The 18,571-nt window shown below is 38.8% G+C and overlaps 1 protein-coding gene across 1 annotated transcript in view; it reads right to left on the bottom strand.

Moving 5' to 3' along the window:
- Nucleotides 1-18,571, bottom strand: part of DEPDC1B (DEP domain containing 1B) — a 105,196-nt gene that overhangs the window by 11,611 nt on the left and 75,014 nt on the right. Inside the window, exons 8-9 of the mRNA XM_018065797.1 lie at nucleotides 6,106-6,272; nucleotides 3,287-3,463 (exon numbers count right to left, since the gene is read on the bottom strand). Of these exons, the coding sequence (XP_017921286.1) occupies nucleotides 3,287-3,463; nucleotides 6,106-6,272 (344 nt within the window). The remainder of the gene's footprint in view (nucleotides 1-3,286; nucleotides 3,464-6,105; nucleotides 6,273-18,571) is intronic.

Genomic DNA, 18,571 nt, shown 5'->3' with positions numbered 1-18,571 from the left:
TATATATATATATATATCACCTATTGTTCTTCTGTGGTGGATAAGATTCCTATTATTACATTCACATCTTTGGTTTAACATTTTTTTTCCAGAGGCCACAGTTAAAAATAAATGTGTTGCCAAGAAGGGTTATTTCATCAAGTACATTCCATGCCTTGGCACCAGTTTACCAGGTCATTTAGACAAGGAGAGAGAGAGAGAGAGAGAGAGAGAGAGAGAGAGAGAGAGAGAACAGACCCATAAAGAAAAGGGGCACACACACAACACTTAATTTTTATTTGAACCAGGAAGTCCAGAAAAAGCACCAGAAGAGCCAGAATAAACGGTGAGGCCCAAGTATAATGTGCCAGGCTGAAGCCTAGGAAATGAGAAAAACAACAGATACCTATGCAAGAGGAAGAGGGTTACAGACGAGGCCAACAGAAGGCAGGTGTCAAAAACAATGCAGATCTCACTGCTTATCAGGGTCAACCATGAAACTGCCCCAAACAATTCACCAGAACAGTCCAGGTAACACTTCATTTTCAGAAAGGCACGACCCCAAATGTTATATGACAGAGAGGCCTGTGTGAGAGAACAGCAATCTATAGATTCTGAGGGCAAAAACAACTGTTTGGCCATTTGAGTGTGTGCTTCTAAGAGAGAAAATGTAACTGGACAATCAGATAGTTATTGTGCCCCTTCACAGGATCACACTGCTCTGCAGTTAAGTTCATCACCTCTCAGCCTTCTGCTCCTCAGCTGACAGAGAAGGGCTCACATGGCTAAGTTCCTGCAACACCCATCTGTGCGGTGTGAACACACAAGTCCAAGACACAGAGCAACAGAGTCACTGCCTGCAGTGTTGCTTGCAGAAACGCAGTGAAAGTTATTACGTTTTCTTTTTTTTTTTTTAAGTTTGGCTCATAAAATATCAAGGGGAGGTGGGAGATTAAACTAAAACAACAGTAAGATTACACTTTCACTCATTCAAATGACAAAAGTATGTGTGTTATTACGTATTATTTATTAATACCCACAGTAGGCAAGGGTGTAAAGAAATGAATATTTTCTTACCAACAATGGGAATGCAAACTGGAACAATCACTCAAAACAGAAATTTGACAGTATGCAATCAATGCTTAACACACATTCATGATCTTTGACCACCCAATGCCATGCCTAGGAATTTATTCCTAGAAAATAATCAGAGGAGCTAAACAAGAAAAAAACTTAGCTATAAAAAAGTTATTGTTATAAAGCTTGCAAAATAGAAAACAAATGAAAACCATCTAAATACTAAAGCAAAGAAAACCACTTAAAATAAAATATGGCATATCTCTATTACAGAATATTACTAATTATAATATTATAGAATATTACTAATTATAATGATATTATGGAATAATCTAACAATAATGTTGATAATAACAACAGCAGTACTAAATGAGGGCTAACTATGTGATAAACATTATTCTAAGCACTTCATATGTGTTAAACCATTCAATCCTCAAAATAGCCCTAGAGGTAGGTATTAACTATTGTTATCCCATTTTACGGATGAGAAATGTTGAGACAGATGCTAAAGCTGAGAGACGTTATGTGTGTGTGTGTGTCCTTAGTTGCTCAGTCGTGTCTGACTGTGACCCTATGGAGTGCAGCCCGCCAGGCTCCTCTGTCCATGGGGATTCTCCAGGCAAGAATACTGGAATGGGTTGCCATGTCCTCCTTCAGGGTATCTTCCCAACCCAGGGATCAAACCTAGGTCTCCCACATTGCAGGTAGATTCTTTACGATCTGAGCCACGAGGGAAGCCCAAGAATGGGAGTGGGCAGCCTATCCCTCCTCAAGGGCTTCTTTCCGACCCAGGAATCAAACTGGGGTCTCCTGCATTGCAGGCGGGTTCTTTACCAGCTAAGCTACCAGGGAAGCCCCAAGAGACATTAGAAAACATGCCACAGTCACACAGCTAATAAAGGGCACATCAGAAATTCAAATACTGTTTAGCTTGAGTCTGTGCTCCTGGCCATTTTGGGATTTAATGATGTGGGAACTTCTCTTGCTGTATTGTTAAGAGAAAGTAGGTAACTTTCTTATAACGCAAGTTATAAAAGAGGAATAAAAGAAGGAGAGATGGAAGGAAAGGAGGGAGAAGGGGAAATAGAAGAACATCTAAAAAGACTCTAACACTGACTCAACATTTAGAGTTACTCTGATATTTTGGGTGTATTTTCTATATTTTCCAAATTCTTTCAATGTATTAGGTTGGTAATTACCAAAAAATAGAAAAAAAAAACACCTTTGATTTTAATTCTTAAATTGCACATTAAAAAACAGATAATTATTTAATGATACTTTGGGAGATAGCAGTTCACTGGTCTTTATTTGTGGAGCCTCAAAAAATGCTTAATGAAAAAGAGATCCAGTCATTCAGAAGGAGCCAAGCAGACCTTCTGCCTGCCTTTACCCAGAGTTCCTGCTCCCACAGGCTGACATACAAACTCTACTGTGGGGCCCACATGATAGTAATACACTATAGTTCTTTTGCATCATTTTAATATAGTAACCACAATGACAATAAAAACAATAAAAATAGCTACCTTTGAAAAAGTATTTGCCATATGACAGACATCTGTGCCAAGGGTTTTATAATGTAGCATCTACTCTTTACAACAACTTCATAGAGTAGGTATGGACTATTTCAACACTTGCAGAAACTGAAATCCAGAGAGGTTAAGAAACTTGCTCAGAACCAAACAATCAGGCAAGTGGGGAGCCAGGGCTCTGGCCCAGGTCCTATGGCTCTGAAGCCAGGCGAGTTCTACCACTCTATGGCTTACGGCGAGGCAGTATGGCAGGGTAGTTCAGAGCACTGATTCTGCAGAATGAGTTCATCAGTGTGAATCTCAGCTCTGTAACCTTGGACAAATTACCTACGTTCTCTGGGCCTCAGCTTTCTCATTCGAAAAATAGTGTCTAGGTGGCAAGGCTACTCGGAATCAAGGCATTATTCCACATAAGTCACTTCCATCAGGAAGTATATGCAGAGTCTGAACAAACCCATTGAAGGAATTTGCAAACAAAAGTATGCAGCACTGACTGACACCACAAAACCTCGGGGGTATTCCATACATTTCTCAAAGGCAAGAACAAACACATGCAGTGCCTACGATGTACCAAGTCCAGTTGTAAGCACTTTGTACAAATTAACTGAATCTTCATTAACAAAAAAATGCCAAGAAGCCTAGCAAATGTACATGACTTTTTGCAGGCAATTTTATAGGACTGGTAACACCCCTTCCTTTACCTGGACTCTTCGTAGATGGGCCACACGCTCCTCTATGGAGGTCTGCAAGGCCAAAGGGACTTTCAGAATCTCTTGGTAATTGTCCATCAGAAATGTCACCAACCTAGCAGCTAGTAAGTCATCCAAGTCCACTTCATCTTTGGAACACAAGATGCAATGGGAAAATGTCTGAACCATCTTAAAAAAAAAAAAAAAAAAAAAAAAAAAAACAGGTTAAGGGAGTACATTTTTAAATAAACACAAGATGAGGATTTTGTTTTGGTTTGGTTTTTTACCTGCTCTGAACTATTTTGCAAAAAAGTAACTGACTAGTCAGTGAGAAATGACCCACAGCACAGAGAGCCCATCTTACCTGTCACATGGACACACCTGGTCATCTCAGATGGGGTAATCTCATCAACCATCATGAACAGAATGTGCCTCACATCTCACAGGGACTTAGCAGAGATGCTTGTCTGAGCAGTTTTTAAAGACATCTCCTTTTATAGATGTTTTAAATATGTATTAAACAAGTTCTGAAAATTATCATCACCATCGTGACTTGAATCCATGTAGCACTCTTAAGTTCAAAGTACTTTATAACCATTTAGCCTAATAATATCCTAATTTCATTATTATTTTACTTAAAAATCTGCTAGCACAATCTGTGTGCTTCAAACATTATAGTTTTTCCTAGTTAACTGTTATTTTCTCCAGGATTTTGTAAGTGCACTGACAATCATCTTTGAACAAAACCATCAGAAGTGCATTAAGTAATGAAATATAAAAAATATAGCAGTTGCTTCCACAGAATTCATTTTAACTACTCCATTCTTAATACAATCCTTTCAGTTCAGTTCAGTCGCTCAGTCGTGTCCACCTCTTTGTGAACCCACGAACCACAGTACGCCTGGCCTCCCTGTCCATCACCAACTCCCAGAGTTTACCCAAACCCATGTCCACTGAGTCGGTGATGCCATCCAACCATCTCATCCTCTGTCGTCCCCTTCTCCTCCTGCCCTCAATCCTTCCCAGCATCAGGGCCTTTTCAAATGAGTCAGCTCTTCACATAAGGCGGCCAAAGTATTGGAGTTTCAGCTTCAAAATCAGTCCCTCCAATGAACACCCAAAACTGATCTCCTTTCGGATGATGGATTTTTTTCCCCTTTTCCTACAAATTTTATTGCTGACAATCTTATCTCAAAACCAATAAGCATGTAAATGTCAGGCAGAGAAAGACAAATACTGTATGATATCACTTACATGTGGAATCCAAAACATACAACTAACAAATACAACAAAAAAGAAACAGATTCACAGACAGAGGAAAAAGTGCATGGCTACCAGTGTGGAGAGGGAAGGAGAGAAGGGCAATGGGATTAAGAACTACAAACTATTATGTATAAAATAAGCTACAGGTGTATATTGCAAAGCACAAGAAATATCACCAATATTTTGTAACTATAAAAGGACTATAACCTTTAAAAATTGTAAATCACTATATTGTACACCTGCAACTTAAAATTGTACATCAACTATACTTCAATTTTAAAAACACCAATACACATGACATAAGGTAATTTTGTTTAATAAGATTTCATTTCATCCACCTACTATAGGGGATACTTTATCTTCACTCACATACATGCACAGAGGAAGAGACACACACAGACACTCTTTTTCTGGGGACTATAGACCCCAGGGATTTGGGAATGCCTTGAAATTGTATGCAAATTTTACATATACATTCTTCTGGGAAATAGGTGCAAAGACTTCTTTAGCATTTCAGAAAGGTCCATTAGCCCACCTACACATCCACCTACCCAGAAAGAGTTAAGAATCACTCTCTGGGCACTGACTGGTCCTCTGATCTTGTGCCACACATCTAAAAGTGGGCCAGTAAACCCTGACATACACAGTGATCCAACAGCATATAGGAAGGATGTGTATACCAATGAGACATCAATTTTGCTTTGTATTTTCCGAGGAAAATTAAAAAACTTACTGGTAAATAACTCTAAACCTAAACCCTATTTTAAAACACACGCTGACACAATAAAGGAGAAATCAAAATCAGCCTGCTTTTTTAGGCAAAATTGAGAATATATTAAGAAATATCCTCACTCATGGACCCTTGGATCATAGCCCGAAAGATACACATATTCTCTCTTTCCAAGTTGTCTGGTCCAACTCTATTTCATTTCTTCCTTTTTTAATCTATGATGTATAGTGCATCTATTCTACTAGTTATGTTAACAACGGCTTTGCAACCCTTTTTGTCCTGAAGGAGAGAATGTGGTTTCTTGAGAGGCCAGTGACCTTTCCTGGCCACACGTTCTTCTCTTTGTGTTGACGGCAGGCAGGATGCAGCTATCTCTACACTCAGAGTCTAGCCCTACTCATTCTTTACTTCTCATCACGTTCTTTAACACTTTGGCCACCTGATGTGAAGAGCTGACTCACTGGAATAGACCCTGATGCTGGAAAAGATTGAAGGCAAAAGAGAAGTGGACGTCAGAAGATAAGATGGTTAGATAGCATTGCCAACTCAATGGACATGAATTTGAGCAAACTCCAGGAGATAGTGAAGGACAGGGGAAGCCTGGCATGCTGCAGTCCATGGGGTCACAGAGAGTCGGACATGACGAAGGGACTGAACAACAAATGTTCTTTAAGTCACTAAGACCAAAAGAATAATACCAACCTGAGCGGATTTCAAGCCATGGCTCTTTAAGGCAGCCTGCCTTGTACTTTCCTCTGGTTGCCAAACTAGTAAACTTGACTCGAGTGAATTTTATCTCCCAAACCCCAATCCTCTTAGATGTCAGATATCAACCTACCAGTGTTCGGGTGCCAAAGCCATCACACAGTGGTGGCATCTCCTTATTTAAGCAGATCCTTGCCATCATCCTCATCAACAGCTGCAACTTTCTCCTATTTTCAGGGGGCAGGAGGAGGCAGCAAATTTGGAAGGCTTCGATGGCCATTTTCTCTTTCTGTAACAAACCTGATTTAGGGGAGGAAAAATAAAAGGTTTTACTCCTTTAAAAATCTATAGCCTACCTGACTCTATTATGTTCACATTTTTATAAAATATGTATTGCTAAAATTATATAAAGCACATTCACATGTTCAACTATACTGGGCTAATTGCTACAGATTGCTAATTGCTCACAAATGAGCATAGAAAATACAAACCATCAACTAGGCACGGCAAATATATAAAACAAACACAGCCATTTTTCCCTCCCACAACTTGACAGTTAAAACTAAATTTTCATAGAGTTCTTTCCCATTGAATCAAGAGCAGTCAGGTTAAGCCTAATGTAACACTCAACACTCAGATAGTGTAAGAGACCCAAGACAGCATGGGCAAGAACATGAATGTGCCACCCCTGTCCTGAGGTCTCCCCTTCTGTACTATTTCCTTATGATGAGCAGAGTCACCATATTTCCTGACTCTCATGGACTAAATAACAGGACTAATGCTCTTGGGATCATTCCACTGCCACAGACTCTACTTCTAAATAACACCTGTCAAATAATCCTTCCTCCTAATTTAGCTATTTTTTCTAGCTAACTGTGCTGATTCAATTGTGTTACATGTCAACCCTCCTCAGCCAGTATGATTTGGCTAAAAATTAGGGTATTCTAATACTATGTTCTCTTCAATCGTATTTGTCCATCTTCAAGCCTTCTAAAGAGATGAAATTGCTTTCACCAATGTATTGGTCCATACCCAACCCTTTCAAGTTCCAACTAGTCTCTGACTTAAGAGACCAAATCACCTTTTACATTCAGCAGATATTTACTGGCCACACACAACATGCCAGGAACAATGCTAGCTCTCTTTGAAGAGCTTGTGCACCATGAGAAGTAGAGGCCCACGAAGCAGCAAAACGTGAGGGGCGCTGCAAGAAACATCTGCAAGGGGCATATCAGGGAAACTATAAGTCACTCAACAGGACAGTAGCATAGGCTGTGAGAGCCCAGTAGAAAATAAGCTACAAAGGTCGGCAGAGATGAGACCTTGGAAGGTCTTGAATGCTAGACTAAGGACTTTGGGTATGAAGAAAAGTTAAAAAGAAAAAGGAGCTGCGGAATGATCGGAAAGTACTCCAAGAGTTTTGGTGGTTACTCTCTAAGGACATTTGAGCAGAGATCCAAAGAAAATGAGAGCAAGCCTGGTAAATATCACAGAGACAAATTTTCAAGGTGAAGGAAATAGCAATTACAAAGATTATGACAAGGGAATATGTTTGGAGTGTTTGAGGAACAGCAATGAGAGTAGTGTGAAGACAGAGCAGAGTGCAAAGAATATTCAAGTCAGAAACAAGGTTAGAGAGGAAATTTTTATGGAAACACATAAGACTCTGAATGCCTCAATCAATCTTGAGAAGGAAGAACAAAGATGGAGGTATCGTATACCCTGATTTCAAACAATACTACAAAGCTTCAGTCATCAAACCAGTATGGTACTAAAACAAAAACAGACACACAGATCAATGGAACAGAACAGAGAGCCTAGAAATGAACCGCACTTATATGGGCAATTAATCTACAATAAAGGAGGCATGCCACACAATGGGGAAAAGACAGCCACTTCAATAATTGTTTCTGGGGAAATTGGACAACTTAATGCAAAAGAATCAAACTGGAGTACTCTCTCATACTATGCATAAAAATAAATTCAAAATCAACTAAAGACTAAAATGTGAGACCTGAAGCCATAAAATTCTAGAAGAAAATAAGCAGTATGCTCTTTGACATTAGTCTTTATTATATTTGAAGGGGTATATCTCCAAAAAACAAAAGCAAATTAGACAAATGGGACTATATCAAATTAAAAGGCCTTTGTACAGTGAAGAAAACTATCAACAAAATGAAAACACCAATTACTGAATGGGAGAAGATACTCTCAAAAATTAAAAAACAGAACTATCATATAATCTTACAATTCCACTCTAAGGTATCTATCTGAATAAAACAAAAACACTAATGTATAAAAGATGCATGCCCCCCTGTTCCATTCCAACGTCAATCGAAGTGCCCATCAATGGATGAACAGATAAAGAAGGTATGTGTGTATGTAGATACAGATATAGATATTGGGTTAGCCAAAATGTTCCCTTGGTTTTTAAGTAAAAATAAAAGACACACTTCTCATTTTCACCAAGAACTTTATTGAACAACGTATTTGCCATTTTGTTCTGCTACCTTCTGCCATTTTTTCAGGCAACATCATAATCCCATCTTCCCAAAACTTTTTATCTTTTTGAGCAAAAAACTGTTCCAGATGCCTTTTACAGTCTACCAGGGAATTGAAATTTTTGCCATTAAGAGAATTTTGTAAAGACCAAAACAAATGGAAATCCAAAGATGCAATGTCTGGTGAATATGATGTCTAAGTCAGAACTTCCCAGCCAACTGTAACAATTTTTGCCTGGTCATCAGAGAAACAGGAAGTCTTTCTGATGGAAGATTATGCATTTTCTTATGACTAATTCTGGACACTTTTTGTCAAGTGCTGCTTTCAGTCAGTCTAATTCAGAGCTGTACTTGTTGGAATTAATTGATTGGTTTTCTGGAAGAAGCTCATAATAAAGGATTCCCTTCCAAGCCCACCATATACACAACATGATCTTCAGAAGGCAAGAAGGCCCCTGGTGTGGTAGGTGGTGGTTCATTTCATTCACCCCATGATCTCATCTATTCCTTATTATATGATTATAAGATTTCTTGATACAAATTAATCTGACCAAAGTAAAGCATAAAAGCTTTTTACCTTGTGATTACAATCAAAAGACAAGTCACAGACTATGAAATTATATTCACCAGACTTAAGGATCAGTACCTAGAATGTATTTTTAGAATGACAAAAAAGAACAACCAAAAGAAAAAAATTGAGTAAAGGATAGAAAAAAAAAATTTTACTCAAGAAGAAACCCACATGACCAATAAACAGTAAGAAGATTCCTTTTCATACCCATCAGATTAATGAAATTAAAGGATTGGTAAGGAAACAATCAAATAGGAATATATCACGAATGGATGTGTAAATTGCCAGAACAACTCTGGAAAGAAATTTGCTAGAACCAGTAAAGACACGAATATCAAATTTAGTGATTCTGCTTCAGGATACACAGAAATACATGGATATCTTTGCAACCTTGCAAAATGTACTGGGTCAGGGTGGCGGGCACATGGATGTCTACTATACCACCCTCCTTCCAAACAGTACTTTTGGTGAAAATTTAGAAATTAAATTGCAGGGTTACTCTTTCTGCTGTGCTGGGTCTTCGTTGTGGTGCACGGGCTTCTCACTGCAGTCACTTCTCCTGCAGCAGAGCTCGGGCTCCACGGCACACTTCAGTAGCTGCAGCTTACAGGCTTTGTTGCCCCACAGCACGTGGACTCCTCCCAGAGCAGTGACTGAACCCGAGTCCTCTGCACAGACAGGCAGATTCTTCACTGGACTTCGCTGGGGACCATGGAAGTCCTGCAGGGTTACTTTCTAAAGTGCTATTTGAGAATGTTTCCTTTCTATGAACAATACCACCAAAAACAATGAGTACATCTGGCACTGCTGCTGCTGCTCCTGCTAAGCCGCTTCAGCCGTGTCCGACTGTGCGACCCCAGAGACGCCAGCCCACCAGGCTCCCTGTCCCTGGGATTCTCCAGGCAAGAACACTGGAGTGGGTTGCCATTTCCTACATTTGGCACTAGATCTTGGCTTGTAAGTGTCATTCCCTACAAAAAGAAACCAAGAATTCTTAAAGAAATGGCCGACTCCAGGGTTGGTGACAGAAAGTAAAAGTTGAGCCTGTAGTGGTAAAAATAAAGTGCTTCAAGAATGCTCAAGACATGGCAAAAGGCCACATGAGCCATTCTGAAGGAACCCCTCCCCCAGGATTCCAAATACATGTGTATTAGACTGTGCTGTGCCAAGTCGCTTCCGTCACGTCCAACTCTGTGCAACCCTATGACTGTAGCTCGCCAGGCTCCTCCGTCCATGGGATTCTCCAGGCAAGAATACTGGAGTGGATTGCTATGCCCTCCTCCAGGGGATCTTCCCAACCCAAGGATCGAACCCAAGTCTACTGGGTCTCATGGGTTGCAGGCAGATTCTTTACTATCTAAGACACCAGGGAAGTCCTGTAATTAGACTACTTGATATTATTCTATATGTCATGGGGCTATATTCAGTTTAATTCCCTCTACCGCTAGTCTTTTTAACTCCTAAAGTCCAATTTGGTTCTTTCTTCTTTGTTCTTTTTTTATGATCTTTAAAAAAAAAAAAACACATATACAATTCAATAGGTTTTGGTATACCCACTAAATTATGCCCATTACCACCATCTTACTTCTAGAACATTTTTGTCACTGCAAAAAGAAATCTCCATACCTATTAGCAGTCACTCCTCATTTTCTCCTCCCCTCAGTCCCTGGAAGTCACTAATCTCTGTCTCTATAGATTTGCCTGTTCTGAATATTTCATATAAATGGAATCATACAATATGTGATTTTTTTGGGTCTGGCTTTTTTTCACTGAGAATGTTTTCAAGATTCACCCACATTGTAGCATGTTAACAGCACTTCATTCCTTTTGATGGCTCAACAATAGACCATTGTATAAATATACTGTTTTTGCATTTATCATTTGATGGAGTTTTTTTTTTTTTTTTTTTACTATTCCGAGTAATGCTGCTATGAACATTCATGTACAAGTTGTAGTGACATATACTTTCAATTGCCTTGGGTATGTGCCTAAGGGTGAAACTGTTGAATCACATGGTAACTCTACGATTACCTTTTTAAGGAGCTACAGAACTGTTTTACAAAATGGCTCTGCCATTTTATATTCCCACCTGTAATATATGATGGTTCCAATTTCTCTACATTCTCATTAATACTTGTTAACCATCTTTCTTATATAGCCATCCTAGTGGGTATCTCATTGTGGTTATGATTTGCCCTATTTTGAGGACTATCACCCTAGAGATGCACAGCTTAGTGTGTATTCAGCAACAGATTCAAGGAGATTCCCATGCAAAGTCATGGAGCTTTTTCTCTATATAATTGCTTTATATTAGTTTGCTAGTGCTGCCATAACAATATATCACAGACTGGGTGGCTTAAACAACAGATTTTTTTCTCTCAGTTTTGGAGGCTAGAAACTATGATCAAGGTTTCAGTAGGTATGGTTTCTCCTGAGGGCTCTCTCTGTGGCTTACAGATGGCTGATTTCTTGTTCTGACCTCCATGTCATCCCTCAGTCTGTGTCCAAAATTAATCTCCTCTTTTTATTAGGACACCAGTCATATTGGACTAAGGCCAAGTCACACAGCTTTTAAGTGGAGAAGCTGGAGCTTGAACAAGTTGCAGAAATTATTCAAAACATTCAGTTCAGTTCAGTCACTCAGTCATGTCGACTCTTTGTGACCCCAAGAAACCGCAGCACACCAGGCCTCCCTGTCATCACCAACTCCTGGAGTCCACCCAAACCCATGTCCATTGAGTCAGTGATGCCATCCAACCATCTCATCCTCTGCCGTCCCCTTCTCCTCTTGCCCTCAATCTTTCCCAACATCAGGGTCTTTTCAAATGAGTCAGCTCTTCGTATCAGGTGGCCAAAAGCCCTGTCACTTATATACTCAACATTAGGAAAGTGGAGATGTAAGGAGAATGGTAAATGATATAGAACCAAACGACTTTGGAAAAACTACTCAACTTTTATGGTCCACTGAGATTTTCCTCATCTGGAAATGGCAATAATACTAATACCAACCTCACAGGGGTATTGTGGAGGTTACAAAAACAATACTATAAAAGTGTGTCCAAAATTTTGAACAATATTCTTTTATTCACAATGTACGAGAATATCTGTATGTTTATTAAAATTAAATACATAATTCAGGGAGACTTTATACACTTCAAGGCTTGATTCTGCCAAGTATCAGTTCAGTTCAGTTGCTCAGTCGTGTCCAACTCTTCACAACCCCATGGACTGCAGCATGCCAGGCTTCCCTGTCCTTCACCAACTTCTACAGCTTGTTCAAATTCACGTCCATTGAGTCAGTGATGCCATCCAACCATTGTGTTCTCTGTCGTCCCCTTCTCACTGCCTTTAATCTTTCCCAGCATCAGGGTCTTTTCAAATGAGTCAGTTCTTCACATCAGGTAGTGAAAGAAATGCAGTTTCAGCTTCAGCATCAGTCCTTCCAATGAATATTCAGGTTGATTTCCTCGAGGATTAACTTGTTTTATCTCCTTGCAGTCCAAAGGACTCTCAAGAGTCTTCTCCAACACCACAGTTCAAAAGCATCAATTCTTCAGCACTCAGCTTTCTTTATGATCCAACTCTCACATCCATACAGGACTACTGGAAAAACCATAGCTTTGACTAGATGGACCTTTCTGAGCAAAGTAATGTCTCTGCTTTTTAATATGTTGTCTAGGTTGGTCATAGCTTTTCTTCTAAGGAGCAAGTGTCTTTTAATTTCATGGCTGCAGTCACCATCTGCAGTGATTTTGGAGCCCAAGAAAATAAAGTCAGCCACTGTTTCCCCATCTATTTGTGTTCTCTTTCACTTTCATCAAGAGGCTCTTTAGTTCCTCTTCATTTTCTGCCTTAAGGGTGGTGTCATCTGCATATCTGAGGTTATTGATATTTCTCCCGGTAATCTTGATTCTGGCTTGTGCTTCATCCAGCCCAGCATTTCGCATGATGTACTCTGCATATAAGTTAAATAAGCACAGCAACAATATACAGCCTTGACATACTCCTTTCCTAATTTTGAACCAGTCTGTTGTTCCATGTCCAGTTCTAACTGTTGCTTCCTGACCTTCATACAGGTTTCTCAGAAGGCAGGTAAGGTGGTCTGGTATTCCCATCTCTTGAAGAATGTTTCACAGTTTGTATGGCAAGTATATAATTTTTATTTTCTGCTCTGATGTCAAGAACATTATAGGTGCTAAATTTAGTATATTATGTGACTAAAAATACTTGGGAGATCAGTTATACCGCTATTTTGTCTGTTTAACAATCAAATGAGATTTTTAAAATTCTGCTCCCCTATCTTGGAAGACTGAACATTACTGAACCTTCTAGGCCCCAGTTACTATATATTTAGCAATTTTATCTGTTCACATTTAATCATTTTGACTATCCTGTAACGTAGGAAATATTGCCCTATTTTGCAAACAAAACCAAAGCCCAAAGTAGTTAAGACCTTTAGCCTTTTTCATAGCTAAGATTCAAACCTGTGAATCCCTTAAATATGTAATTAACAACTTCCTCTCAATAAGTCCAACTTGGTTTTAATTTGGTATTAAAAGTGAATGGTCAGCAATTATTAATTATCAATTAAAATTACTTCACTCTCTACTTAATACCATACTCTACACACATATTAACATAGGGCAGGAATAGAGATGCAAACGGAATGGAGAATGGGCCTGTGAACACAGTGGGGAAGGAGCAGGCAGAACGAATTAGGAGAGGAGCACTGCCATGCGTACACTGCCGTGCACAGGGCAGCTAGTGGGGAGCTGCTAAACAAGCAAAGGGAGCCCAGCGAGGTGCTCCATGATGACCTAGAGGGGTGGGAGGGATGTTCAAGAGGGAGGGGATATATGTACACAGACAACTGAGTCACGTTGTTGTACAGCAGAAACTAACACAACATTGTAATTATATTCGAATTTTAAAAAAATTTTAATTGAAATTAAAACTAAGAACAACTAACATTCATAATGATAAACCTAATTTATAAAGATGATGAAAATAGCTAACATTTATTAAGCATTTTATTATGAATCTAATAGTGTTCTAAACTCTAATCGTAGCCCATTTAATTTTACAATAATCTCTATGAGGTAGATACTATTATAATTTTTATTTACATATAAAGGAAAATGAGGCTTAAAAGATTATATTATTTGCCCAAATCACATAGCTAGTCAATGATAGAGAAGAATTTGAGTCTACCAGCCACTTACTTCCTAAGGATAAATTCATAGAAACAGAAATGTTGGTTCAAAGAATATGCACAAATATTCAATAAACAGATAGACAAATAAAATGGCATTCTTCAACTTGAGGCAAGGATTAGAGAATGAAAAGAATGGAGAATTTCTCAATGAAGCTATATTTGAAACTAGCTCTTTTACAAGAGGGTCCAGAAAACCATTTTCTTGAGAATTCAAAATGGAAGCTGGTTTCAAAATAAAAACGACTGCCAGTTCCCCTCCCACAAAGATTAGGGATGAAAATCCGAATATAACCCTATAAAATATGAGCCATAGGTAAAAGGTATTTTTATCTAAATGTAAAGGACAAATCATGTGATTTTTTAAATCATGTGTAAAGGATAGACCATGTGTAAAAGGCAAGCATTTTTCACAGCTATCTATTAATACCAATAATATCTGAACAATATTTTCTGAGAAGTCTTCACACTGTGGGGACAATCACATAAGATTGTGGAAACCTCACATAAGTCCCCACAATCATCTTACTATGTAGGTAGGTAGAGATGAAATTTAGAGTAGTTTTTTCCAAAAATGTTTTACTACAACTAAAATTAAGAAATACATCTTATACCACAATAATATATATACAAATACATAGGTATTTAAAACAAAAAAGTTTATAAACATGCCTATTCTTATTTTATACAGTGCACTCTGACATTTTATACACTATTCTATGGGTTTATCAGTTTGTTTGTTTTTTAATGCTGTTCTACTATATAGAATTCATATCCAAAATGATAGTTTCTGAAACAATGGCCTGCTGCTGCTAAGTTGCTTCAGTCGTCTCTGACTCTGTGCGACCCCATAGATAGCAGCCCACCAGGCTCTCCCGTCCCTGGGATTCCCCAGGCAAGAACACTGGAGTGGCTTGCCATTTCCTTCTCCAATGCATTAAAGTGAAAAGTGAAAGTGAAGTCACTCAGTCATGTCCGACTCTTCATGACCCCATGGACTACAGCCTACCAGGCTCCTCCGTCCATGGGATTTTCCAGGCAAGAGTACTGGAGTGGGGTGCCATTGCCTTCTCCAAACAATGGCCTATGAACTACTAAATCTGAACTGAGGTCTTCATATAACAAATATCCAGGAATACACAGTCAGAAGTCAAATAGATATTCTAGTCTTGAATTTAGGAGGTAGATCCGAGTTGAAGATAAGAACTGAAAATCCTCATGGGTAGGGGATCCATGAAGTGCTAAAGATGTGATCAAAGAGAAGATTTGGTATCTCTGTAATATTTAAGTCCTTCTGGGCATCCTGTCCCAAGGACATTATTTTTCAATCTGTTCAAATGTCAACATTTTCAGTTCTGCCTTTGAATCTTGGAGTGCTCTGTACTGCTTTTCTTAGTTCAAATACATGTAGGAATACTCAAATTTCCAAAAACTCTTTCATTTGAGCTGTCTGTTTCTATTTCCTAACTTCTTTCTCATTGCTAACCATTACCTAGTCTTTTTGCAAGAGAATTTAGCTTTCAAATATCCATGACATTCTACAGTTGAACTTGAGACATCTTCAACAAGTACTTGAAGTACTCACTGATTTCAAAGAGCTTCTTGATTTTTGTTTAAGGTTCAAAAGAGTTTCAATGCTTTAGCTATTTTATTCTTTGGACTCATCTCATTTTACTAAATAAAAACTAAAAGAGTAATTTTTTTCATCTTTCATTATTTCTAAAATCTCATCATCACAAAATCACTGAATCCTCCTTCTCTTGAGAAAATAACAAGGACCTTCTATAGCCTCAGAGGTAACTTGTTACTGCCACTTCAGAATGATATAACAGTGCTTATCCTAATTATAGACTATAAAGCTCTATCACAAATAGTTTTACATAAAAAAATCTTCCTATCATTTGAGAGAAGACATGGCTAGATAGCAACATATGATTATCCTATCTCAACTTATGCATTGTTCCAACACTTTGTAGTTTTCAAAATGAAACAAACAAAAAATACCTAATAGAAAATGTGTCACCCATCACTTTAAGTTCCATATTTTCCTACCCATAAGTATGATAGGCATTATTGCTATTTATCACAATGAGAAAACAGGCCCAGAAAAGAAGAGCAATTTACCAGAGTGGGTACAACTAGGTCAACAAACCAATAAGTCACCTGAGCTTTATGTTTCCATTGGTGAAATAAGAATAAAATAATGAAAAAATAAACTAGTTGCCAAATTACTTAAGCAATTCATCTGAGACTTTTTTCAATCAGAGAAACATTCTGTTATTTAGCTAAACTAAGGAAGGCTAAGTGAATAAAAGAAACCCAACTGCTCCTTACGAAAGTAATAAAATAAAAGTCAATGGGAATTTGTAATGTTCTATGTTTTAGAAGTTAGGTGATGCTTTTGCCCATAATGACCAAGTGACAGGTTCAGAATTCTCCAGTGCTTTATGTGACACCTATCTTTGTCACCCTCCTTCCCACTCTCCAAAGATGATATTAGATTTCTATTTTCAAATCATTAGGAACACAAATTTTCATTTTTGCAAAGTAGACCTGATCATTCCATTAACATATACAGTAAGCTATTCCTTATGGGAGCATCAAAATGAAAGTGAAATTTATATACTTTTGAGAAGGGCTGGAGTTTCTAAAAGGTCAGTGGACCATATCTGTTCAGCCAGAGAATACAAGAGACTTGAGAAGGGTTCACTATAGTTTTCGAACAACCAAAAGAATATAAAGTTAAGTCACAGTTTCATTTCCACTGAGAAGAGGTATAAAAAGGAAATGGTTTATTCTAAGCTATAAGAATTCAATCTATACACCAATTGGTAAGAACTCCCTGCCTACAAATGTTATGTGGCAGTGGAGATGGGAAGGGGAGTTTGGGGAGAGTGGATACATGTATATGTATGACTGAGTCCCTTGGCTGTCAGCCTGAAACTATCACAACATTGTTAATCAGCTATGCTGCAATATAAAATAAAAATTTTTTTAAAAAAGAAAAGAACTCTCTGCCTAAAAAGAGACACAGTAAGTGAGACTATTCCTCCGGAGACTTTTAAGGAAAAGCAAGCAAGTTGCCTTTGTGAACTGGCTTAAAGGCAGATACAGAGTCATGCACAAACAAGATGACGCCCCCTTTCCGACAAAAGTGTCCCAAACTACTATAACATTTTTTATGAGTTCTTTAGCTTTTATGAAAGTCTTTCACCCAACCCAACATCAGATAAATATCAATTATTTTAGATTTGCATTTAAAAAATTTAATTCTCTAATCCAGCTGGAATTAATCCTGCTGAATAGTCTAAAAAAGGTCTTAATTGTTCCCCAGGTTTTGTCAATTATTCTGATGATTACCAGTATACTTATAAATAATGCATGTGTTTAGTTATAGCTAGCGAATGTCTAGGCATTGCCTAAATTTCTATCTTTAAGAACTACCTAACTCACTTTATTCCAACAGTCCTGACATAACAGTAGTCATTACATTTGGAGGTGATTCAGTATGCTTACTTGGCCCACTGGCAATTTCAAAAGCTTGGGCCATAAGCCCTGGGACCTGACAGCAGAGAGCACCGGCAAGAACTTCGGACTGGCATGGGCAAGAGCCCCTCTCTCTGGTCAAGTGCACCAAATAGGCACTCTCTGAAAAAAAGAACTGTTTTTCCCTAAGGATTACCATGAGATAAGGACCCTGAGACCATCTGAAGCATGGGGACAAAGAGAGATGGCACACAGCTCCAGAGGATCTCTGCAAGTCACTATACACAAGAATCAAAAAGCAGAAAACCTATCTTCACAGATATCTCTAGATTAAACAACACAGGCGGAGATCTCAGCCTTTGAGCTAGATGATCACATGTAGTCTGAAAGTGAAAGTTAGTTTCTCTGTAGCGTCAGACTCTTTGTGACCCTATGGACTGTGGCCCACCAGGCTCCTCCGTCCACAGAATTCTCCAGGCAAGAATATGGAAGCAGGTTGCCATTTCTTTCTCCAAGGGATCTTCCCGAACCAGAGACCAAACCTGGGTCTCCCGCACTGCAGGCAGACTTTACCAACTGAGCCACCAGGAGTTAGATACCCAGTCTGCTGCTAAGTTGCTTCAGTCATGTCCGACTCTGTGCGATCCCATAGACAGCAGCCCACCAGGCTCCCCTGTTCCTGGGATTCTCCAGGCAAGAACACTGGAGTGGGTTGCCATTTCCTTCTCCAATGCATGAAAGTGAAAAGTGAAAGTGAAGTCGCTCAGTCGTGTTCAACTCCTAGCGATCCCATGGACTGCAGCATACCAGGCTCCTCCATCCATGGGAT

Source organism: Capra hircus, chromosome 20, assembly GCF_001704415.2.
Source record: "Capra hircus breed San Clemente chromosome 20, ASM170441v1, whole genome shotgun sequence".
NCBI lineage: Eukaryota > Metazoa > Chordata > Mammalia > Artiodactyla > Bovidae > Capra > Capra hircus.
This window is presented reverse-complemented; position numbering and strand designations above follow the sequence as displayed.